This window comes from Felis catus, chromosome D2 (assembly GCF_018350175.1).
Source record: "Felis catus isolate Fca126 chromosome D2, F.catus_Fca126_mat1.0, whole genome shotgun sequence".
NCBI lineage: Eukaryota > Metazoa > Chordata > Mammalia > Carnivora > Felidae > Felis > Felis catus.
In genome coordinates this window covers 31,438,218-31,448,069 of record NC_058378.1, presented here as the reverse complement: position 1 = coordinate 31,448,069, position 9,852 = coordinate 31,438,218, and the positions used below count along the sequence as shown (strand labels likewise).

General features: G+C 60.1%; 1 protein-coding gene across 4 annotated transcripts in view; it reads right to left on the bottom strand.

Moving 5' to 3' along the window:
• Window positions 1-592: 592 nt before the first annotated feature.
• The window catches only part of PALD1 (phosphatase domain containing paladin 1), a 75,111-nt gene continuing 65,851 nt past the window's right edge, over window positions 593-9,852 (bottom strand). For all 4 annotated transcript variants that reach the window (XM_045040103.1, XM_011287356.4, XM_045040104.1 and 1 more), the window contains 2 exons: window positions 4,145-4,300; window positions 593-2,184 (listed from right to left, as the gene is read on the bottom strand). In XM_045040103.1, coding sequence (XP_044896038.1) covers window positions 2,032-2,184; window positions 4,145-4,300 — 309 coding nt within the window. In that variant the 3' untranslated portion in view covers window positions 593-2,031. The remainder of the gene's footprint in view (window positions 2,185-4,144; window positions 4,301-9,852) is intronic.

The following is a 9,852-nucleotide window of genomic DNA, read 5'->3' as shown; positions in this document are numbered from 1 at the left end:
CTCTGGGTTCCATCCTGACCACCCCCCAGCTGACCTCAGAACTAGAACCCAGAGGTCTTTCATTCCCCTAACCCTAGGAGAGGGTGGGGAGAAAGCCTGGGGTCTGCTCTCCGCCTCACTCTCCTCACTGCCTCTTCACACACTAATCAATGCAATTGTGTCTGAGCATTTGGGGGCCTGAAGGGGCCAAGGAAAGCCTGCGGGGGTGAGAGGAGGGAGTAGAGGCTGAGGTCCACCCTCCATCATAACCCTTGAGATTCCATTTTGCTCCATGTCTCTGAACACAACAGTCCTTCACATCTGAGTATGAATTAGCCTATTATGCTGCTGGACAGCCCTGGCCATCCAGAGTGAGACGGTAACGCATGAAGGATGTGAAGGAAGGACAGGGATGTCAGGAAAAACTTACCTTCTCCAAGAATTGGGAGCACTAAGGGCTGGTGCTTTCAACTCACCTTGCCCACCCACCACAGCTGTATCACGTCTGTAACATCTGCCCCACACTACAGACATCAGCAGGCGGGGCACATTTCACATTTAGCCATTTTTTTAATGCTCAAAAGCTCTGTACAAAAAAAAAAAAAGTCACAAATGAGTCCTCACAACACCCCTGTGAGGTAGGTAGGCAAGTATTATTCTCCCATTTTACAAACGGGGAAACTGAGGCAGAGAGGCGCAGTGACCGGCCAGTGGTCCCAGCACAGCTGAAAGTCAGGGCCAACCGTGAAAACACAAAGGATCCCTCTCGGTTCAGCCTGAGCTCTGACCCCTCCTCTAGACCTTGTCTGCAAAGAAATCAAAACTCTCTAATATATGCAAAAATCAACAAACCCAACAGATCTGAAAAGGGAGTGAATGGACATACAGTAGTTTCGCAGATTTCGGCCAAGACGGCCCAATTCCTTCCAATGCTAGGGAGATGGGAACAGAGACACATCCGCCTGTTTTTCCACAGAAGCGCACGCACCCAACCAGGGAGGGCCACGCAGTCAGCCTTCAGGCCGCCCGGCCCCTGGGCTTCAGCGGAGAACGGTCCCCAGAGGAAGAGCCAGACTCAACTCCACAGGGCCGCGTCCTCCCGCCCCTCCCAGCGGCCTTCCCACTGTCGGGACAGGGCTGCTCCCGAGGCCTCCTGCTCACCAGCCCCTTCTGTTCCCTCTGGAGGGAAGCTCGGGGGGGGTCCTCAGCTCAGATGGCCTGCAACCCAGGTGAGCCCTCACACCCTCCTTAGCCCTCTTCACCATTCCCTCAGGGTCACCCAGCAGTCCTTGGGGCTCCTGCTGCAGCAGATGGGGACTGGAGCCATCTAGGCCGCCAGGGCAAGGAAGAAGTATAGAAGGACCCACTGCTGGGAGCTTGGCTTCCTCAGCCCTTCCCGCCCTGGCGCCCGGGAAACGGAGCAGGCCTCTTCCCGGGGCCGCATCCACCTTCTAGAAGCTCTTTCCTCCCGAGAGGACCCCTCCCTTCCAGCTCCTTGGAGACCCTCACAGTCCTGCCATCCCCAGGAGAGGGACAAGGGGAAGGAAGGAGAAGGGGCACGAGAGGCCAGGGAACTGGGTGAGGCTGCCATTAAAGTGACCAGTCCACCAAGAGCCCTGTCCGCTCCCCGGGGAGCCAGGGGCCCCAGAGCAGTGCTCAGGCAGCAAAAGGGAGAAGCCGAGCAGGAGGGCAGCAAGAGAAAGCAGGAGAAGGAACGGGACTCTGCACCTGAGGCCGTGAGGACCGCTCGGAAGCGGGAGAGGAAAGCGCATGTGTGCAAGTGGAGCGTGGCTTCGTTTGGTGGCTACTTGGGGACTGAGCTCCTTGGAAGCCATCTTCGGTCTGCAAGGCACACGCCGGGCCCGTGCGCCTGTGGTTTACAAGTATACCTGTGCACTAATTGTCCTATCAAAACCTCTTCTTAAAAAAGGGTCCCGACCCCACTCCAGTCTCTGCGGGAAGCTGGGGAATGGGTTCCTCAGGACGGCTCCCAGTGAGGAGCACCTGGAGCACGCCTGTGGGAGGGGGCACACAGGGGCGGGGGAGCACCTCCTACAGGAAGTCTCCAGCAGCGGCGGGCTCAAGGCCGTGGCTCCGCTCCTGCCACCGGCAGCGCAGCCCGGAGAAGGGCTGGTCCTGCACGCTCTCCAGCTCGGGGAAGCCCAGCTGATTGAGGATCTCATAGACTCCGGCCTTTGATGCCACCTGGGGAAGACAGCAGAGATGGGGGTGGAGTTCCCAGGGAGACGGGTCACCCCACCCCCCCTCCCCCCCACCACATCACCACACCTTCCTCCCTGCGCTGGGCTCCAAAACACACAGGTGAGCCTGGGGCCCAGCGCTGCCTTCCCCAAGCTCAGCGACCCGAGCAAGTTTGTGTTTTGACCGCCAATGGCCGCTCTGAGTTTCAGTTCCCTTATAACGGGGACAACAGGCTCCACCTCCCAGGAGCATGATGGAAGGCTACAGAGCACAGAGAGCACCCAGCGGATAGTAAGGAAATGGGCAGCCGCGCAGGAAGCCAAGTGCCCCTGTGCCTGTGCCGCCCTGATGTGCCCACTGAGATGCTCAGGGGCATAGAAGGCAGCGGGGGGACAGGAGCCAGCGAGAGCCCTGTGGCTGTGTGTTCGGGCTGTGAACCAGGCAGGTCCACCGCAGGCCTCAGTGCAGGAGGGCGGGCTGGGGGCTCCCTGTACATTCCCCATGCAGCCCTGGGCCCGGCAGCCCAGGGCCCGGCACTAGACTCAACCCACTCGACAACCAGCCCCCTTCTCTCTCCACCATCCTTGGAGATGGGGAGGATTCAGGCTCCACTCAGACCAACGGTCCCCAGGCAACTCTCCCCCCGCCACCCTCCACTCATCCCCACGATGGAGGGACTGAGGGCCCCAGAGACTGGAGCCCACACTCTGGACTGGACCAGTTCTCTCCTTCCTTGATATGCCCCCAACACGAGCCACCTAGGTTCAGCTGGGGAGGGGATCAAGTTCCTGCCCAGCCCCTGGTTCCCCCAATTTCTACTCTCCAAGTGGAGCCCAAGCAGAGGTGTCTGAAGTCCCCCACTACCTCCATCCGTCCCACCCAGGGGTCCAAAGAGGAAGCCGAGCCCAGTCCTGCTCAGGAGGATGGCCCTGACGTGGACTTGGTGTGATCCACCCCCCATCAGGGCTCCTGACTCAACACGCATCTGCCCAAGGACCACCCTGAAGGCTTGCCTTCAGCCCAACTACCCAGCAGCCAGCAGCCACTGCCATGGTCCCTCTGCCTCTGTTCCCGCAGCTCTGACCTCACCCGCACTCCTACCTAAGCCCCCGTGCCCTTCCTACGCCCACTCTGGCGGGGTCACCAGCTCCCACTCTCCGCCCCGCCTGCCCCAGGGGAGCTAACTCCAGCCTCGAGTCCAGATTAGAACCGTCAGGACAGGCCGGCAAGGTCAGGAAAGACCAGCGTCCGGGCGGAGGGGTAATTACAGGCTGCTCTGCCCAGCGGGGGGAGGAGGCCTCTCTCCTGACCTAGAGGTGCCAAGGCAGCAGCTCTGCCCCCAAAACCAGCCAAGCCGGAGGAAAAACTAGAAGAACCGGGAGGCCAAGCAGAGAGAGGGACGGCGGAGACAGAACGAGAGGGCAGTGTCTCAGGCCAGACACGGTGGGCTTTGCAGCCAACCGACTGGCCCTAGTGCTGACCGTGGACGCGGTACTTACTCTGTGCTCAGTCTCCTCCTCTGTACAATGGGAGAGTAAGAGTGGCCACGTAAGGCAGCCCCGCTTACCCAGGGCCCAGAAGGTGGCACCGGGTATGTCTCACGGACTCCCCCCCCTTCCCACAACGTCCTGAGGTGGCACGGACAGTAACAAGATGCATCTTACTGCTGAGGACTGCTGGTTAGAGGGCTCAGCTTGTCCGAGGTCACAGCTGGAAGGCGGCAGGGGCCACGCCACCATCTTGCCCCTCGCAGGGCACAGGTGAGGGGTGAACGCAACAATGGGCATGGAGCACCGGGGAATGTCAGCCTCGGGGACGCACCGAGGGCCCCCACACGCCTGCTCACCCTCCTCCTCCCCCTCCTCCTCCTCCGGCACTCACTCATCCAGCTTTTCCCGACTGCCCGCCAAGTACGGGTGCCTGAGGGGTGGCCTCAGCCCCACGCCCACCCCCCGCATCTCACCTCCCGCATCCAGGCGCTGAAGGGCCTCTGCCAGGAGTCGGCCTTCTCCAGGTGGAGGTAGGCGTTGAGGAGCACCAGGTAAACGTAGCGCTCCAGGTACTGTAGGCTCCGAAGCTGCAGCCTCCGGGCCTCCGGCTCCGATTTGGCCGCTTTGGCCTGGAAGACGGCACGGGGTGGGAGTCAGACACACCACACGCTCACACCCCGGCTGCCCTCGGCACCAGCACCAGGACAGGAGGAAGGGGTTCAGACAGCGAGGCCAAGGGCACCACCCCAGTTACAGGAGAGGCCAACAGATGGCAAGGCTAAGCCGTCAGGGCTCCGACTGCGGATGCAGCACGGCCTCACCCACCCCCCACACCTCCACACCCCCGTGGCCCAGGCTCCGTGGCCTCCAGCTGCTCACGGGCAGGTGAGTGTATCGCTGTCTGGGAGGGGGACCCCCCTCTTGGCCTCTGACCCCAACCGGTCCCTCGCTGACTTCCTCGCCCATTCCTCAAGTGACTCAGGATCAGGGGCAGAAGGGAGTCAATACAGCCCTCGGCCCTGGCCCTACCCTCCGCAAGGCTGGGACAGATCCCACCCAGAAAGGCCACCAGGGCCGGGGATCAACAAGAGATCCGGTGGCTGAGGGGAGAAAGAGCTGTGTGTGCACTGGGTGGAGGGACATCAATCTGTTTAACGAGCCACCTTGGGCAGCTTCTAGGAGAACAGCACCAGGTGACATGCTGGGGAGAAAGGACAGCCACATGATTAAAGATAGGCTTCCCAGAGAGCGTGGGATTTGGCTGGGCTGTGTGGGTGGAGAGAGCAAGCAGCCTGTGGGGCGGTGCAGAGGTGAGGCCGGTGCCCGGCAGGTGGGGACTGGAAGGGGCTGGCCTGGCTGGAACGAGGGTGTGAGGGGACAGGAAGGGGAGCTGGACTGGCAGCCAAGTGTGGAAGCCTACCCTCTACTCCAGCCCAGTTCCCACCCTGGCATGCAGATGCCTGGGGCCCCAGCCCAGACCGATCAGATGGGAGCCTGCGGGCCTACACATCAGGGTTCCAAGAAGCTCCCCGGGTGATTCTCTGTGGCCAGGGTATAGCACCATGGCTTTAGCATGGGGGGAGCCACTGAAGGTTTGAAGGTAGGAGTGACCTATTAACAGAAGACTCACAGGAGGCTAATGCTTAGGAGGAAGGGGACTTAAATGGGGTCCTCCTGAGGCTTTCTTGGCATGGGCATCGGTGGGCACCCCAAGACATACAGAGTCAGCTCCCCCGCTGGACAATGTCCCTGCCACCACCAGGTCTGAGTTGTTCCTCTGACCTGCCACAGACATGCAGCCCCGCCTGGAGGCTGAGCCCCGGAGAGGGAACACGGCACCTCATCTCACCCCCGCCCCTTCTCACCCCACACCCTCCAGGCCCCCACCCAGGGCCCAGAGCAGCTCTCTGTGCTCCAGGAAGAAGATGTAGTTCAGAGGTTGTTCCCTCGGGTGCCAGAAACATCTGCGGGAGGGAGCACAGCCAGCCCAGGGCCTCCGGGAACCAGGAAGGGCGGCCTCCCAACAGCCGGGCCATGGCTGAAAGCCTTCTCGCGGGGACACAGCTCAGCCCAGTGTGTCTCCTCCGGGCCGCCGCAGGAAGGCCCCAGACATGACATGACCTACAGCCCCAAGAACCAGGAGCTGGAGGGGGACCGTTTGCAGGGCCTGAGCGCCCCTACCCCCCATTTCTGCCTCAGGTAACAGCCTTCCCGGGATGGAGCAAGTGGTTACGGAAACTTGCACAGCCAGCCCACCCACACCATCCGGAGGGAGCTCTGGGTCCCCAGGGATGGGGCAGGAGTGGAGGGTGGGCAGTGGATGGGGCCCCAGAGCAGGGAGGGCCCACGACCACTGCTCTGACTCCCTGGGAGACATGATGGGGCTCTGGTCCCAGTTCTGCCATTTCACCTGTCAGCCCCCATGATTCTGGAGGTGGGACTGCTCGAGCACGTAAGGTGCACCTGTAAACCATGAAGAGCCACGGTGATCTATGGAGCAGGAGAGAGCGCTACAACAGGAAGAGGAAGCGTGCGTAGGCCCTGCCTGCAGTGACACTCACAGTCTGGGTGGGGGGCAGAGGACAACTGCAGAGCACCCAGAGCAACCGGGTCAGGGGACCAAGGCAGGGCAGGGGGCTGGACCAGGACGGGCATCAAAAAAGGTGCCCGGGTGGCTCAGTCGGTTAGGGTCCAACTTCAGCTCAGGTCACTATCTCAGTTTATGAGTTTGAGCCTCGCGTCAGGCTCACTGCTGACATCTCAAGAGTCTGGAGCCTGCTTCAGATCGTCTGTCCCACTCTCTCTCTCCATCCCTCCCCCACTCACTCTCTGTCTCTCTCAAAATAAATAAATACACTTAAAAAAAAGTGGTGATATTAGAGGTGGGTTGGGAAAAAGCAGGACAGGAAGGTGCCCTGAGAGGGGGAGGAAAGGGGTCAGAGAGTGAGGTGTGTCCAAGGGAGACTGACAGGGGAGGGGGCAACAGGGGAGGCTGGGGCCCAGAATAGGGTGTGGAAGCCACTCCAGGCCCTGATCCGATGGACAAAGGGGCCACTGAAGGCTTCTGGCAGATGTGAGGGCGGAAATGGCCCCATGGCTGCTGCAGGAAGATGAATGGAGCAGAGAAAGACAGGTGCCTTGTTTTAAGGACCAACCAACCAGGGGCTCAAAAAAGTGCAGTTTTGCTTAGCAATTAGGACGTGGAGGGGCCCCTGGATGGCTCAGTCGGTTAAGCGCCCGACTTCAGCTCAGGTCTGATCTCACCGTTCATGAGTTCGAGCCCCACGTCGGGCTCTGTGCTGACAGCTCGGAGCCTGGAGCCTGCTTCGGATCCTGTGTCTCCCTCTCTCTCTGCCCCTCCCTCACCCGTGCTCTGTGTCTTTCTTTCAAAAATAAACATTAAAAAAAAAAAAAAAGAAATCAGGAAGTGGACAAAAAATTAAAAGAAGTTTCTACCTAGATACAAAGTATGGCCAATACACCACCATCCGCCGACCCCTAAGTGGTTACTCCATGCTACACTGCACTGGGCACTCATCACCCCATCCCTTCCCAATCTCCATCCCTGGAGCCTACTCGACATTTTCTTAGAAAGGAGAGGAAGTCACCCCCAGATCCACCAGGCAAGAACCATTTTAAACTGCTTTCAGCTAGAGAGCTCTAACGACACATCCTACAGGCATGAGAAGCCCTCAGCTCTGGGTTGGCCCACGGGTTGGCCCGGGGGCAGAGCCACACAAGCCCTATCCTCTCCAAGCCCCCCGCTCCCATGGGGACAGAGGCCTGCTGCTCCCAGAGACACCAGAGGGGACAGAGTCTGAGGAATATGCAGGGTGGAGAGGTTGAGTGTCCTTCTGAGCCCTACTGGTAAGTAGGGTAGAATTATCTCTAAATTCGGACCACAAGTAAAGGTGACACTGACACCCCCCCCCCCCCCCCAGCCAAGAGGTGCCATGGGCTATTCCTGCATGATCGCAGGCTATGATTTGGGACAATGACCCATCTTCCCATCAAGGCCCTGGTTTCCTTAAAATCACCCCATGTTGGCACCGTCTGGGGAGGAGGAGAGGCCAGCCACCTCCTGTCGATAAAAATAGTGGCGCCATTTTTAAATGGCCCGGCCGGCCAGGCTGTCATTAGCTGTGGTGGAGCTGGACAAGGCTTCCTCATCCACTGGGCCTGAGCCCTAAAATAGAAGAGGCCTCGGAAAGGTGGCCGGGGTGCTGGGCATTTCAGCTCTCTCCAGCCTGAGGTCGGCCAGCCTCAGCGTGGGCCCAGCGTGGCAGGCAGTGGTTCTCCTGAAGCTCTGCTCTTTGCTGGGCCACAAGGAAGAGGCCCACGGAGGCCGGGCTGATGTGCCTCCCCAGGTGTGTCTGGGGCCGACTGCACGCCACATGCCAGACTGAGCACATCACACCCAGAGCTCACTGTTAGATCCTGACTTGCCCTCCTAGCAACCCCGTGAAGGAAGAGGGACGTCCCGTTTTGCAGATGAGGCCGGGCCAGGCTAAGTGGCTGCCCGACGCCAGAGTTCCCGTCTGGGACAGGAATTGCCAACACCCAGCTCAGCTCTCTGACCACCCTGGGCCCTTTCGCCACAGTCGAGCTCAACCACACCCTATCTCACCCTTGACTCTCTACCTTTACCCCCCGGCCTTGCTCCTGCCTGGAAAGCCCTTCTCCTCCACCAGGCCTGGCCCTGCTCCACTCGTCCCTTCAGGCCCTGGCCGAGCCCTGGCTCTCCTGAAGCCTGCTCTGAGTGCTCCAGCCCCTTCTCGGCCTCCTCTGCTCCCCAAGGAACGATCGGTCTGGAAGACAAGCCTGGGGGCAGGCACCGGACTCTAAGCAGGCTCCCACCTTCCCTCCTCCCCACCACCCTGAATGTCAGTGTCAGGGCTCAGACTAGGTGTGAAGCAGGCACGGGTTTGGTGGGTGAGCACGGACTCCCCAGTCCATCTCACACTTCCAATGCCATCTGGAATCGGGATTCCAGGCAGGACACTGGGGACCCCACATGTGCACCTCCACCCCCGGGGAATCCGGACTCTGCCGTGCTACCCCTGCTTGTGGGCTCCAGGGGGATATCGATCTGGCTTCTCAAACTCACAGAGCATGTCCCAGGCGAACCTCCTGAGGTCTCCCCAAATCTGCCCGCCCGCATGTCTGCCCGTCTTAATGCTCATCCTTCCTGCTGCTCAGCCCAAAGCCTGGCATTTCTCCCTACCTTCGCCCTTTCTCGGCCCTACGTCCAGCTAGTCAGGGCATCTCATTGACTCCACTTCAAACACTCCCAGATGAAGCTCACCTCTCACCACCTCAAGTCAAGCACCTGTCTGGGCTCCCTGGCCACCCTCCCTCCCATTTCTGAGACCTATTCTCAACACAGCGCCAGAGTGATCCCGCTAGAATCTTAAGTCGGCTCCTCTGCTCAACCCACTGCACAGGCCCCCACTGGCACTCAGTGGAGAAACCAACGTCTGTCCCTGGATGATCGATCCCAGACCAGGCCCCATCCAGCCTTCCCCCTGCCCGCGTGGCCGCTGACCTCCTCTCTTGCCCGTCCCTGCTCCTCCTCCTTGCCCCTCCAACACACCAGGAAGCCCCCACCTCAGGGCCTTTGCACTTGCCATATCCCTCTGTCTGGATGTCAGCATGGCTCTCCCATTTACCCCCTCCGATCTTTGTGCAAATGCCACCTTCTTCATCAAGCCCTTTCCTAACCCAGATCGGATGTTAAGACTGCAACCCCCTACGCCCACAGACGTATCGCTACCCGACGCAAAACGTGACTTTGACTCATGTGCTGTTCCTCACGTGTCTCCCTCAGAGAGCGTGGGTCCCCCGAGGGTAGGAGCGTCCCCGTTCTGAGGTACGCCCAGGACTAGCACAGTGCCCGGCACTTGGAAGGTATGCAATAAACATCTGCCAAGTCAGTGACTAACAGGTCTATCTCCCATTTTTATTAAGCCCCAAATCACAGACTGCCTGGGGTTACCTAGATCAACCCCTCTGCTTTCCGGAAGGGGAGATCAAGGTCAAAGAGGTGAAGTGACATGCCAGGGTCACCTGGAGAGCCGGGCACAGCATAGGCTGCCGGGCAAACGGAGCCCTGAGCAAGTGGGGCCAGGCTCAGGGCCCGAGTCAATCCGGGCCAGACAACACCACTGTTACTGGAGTATCC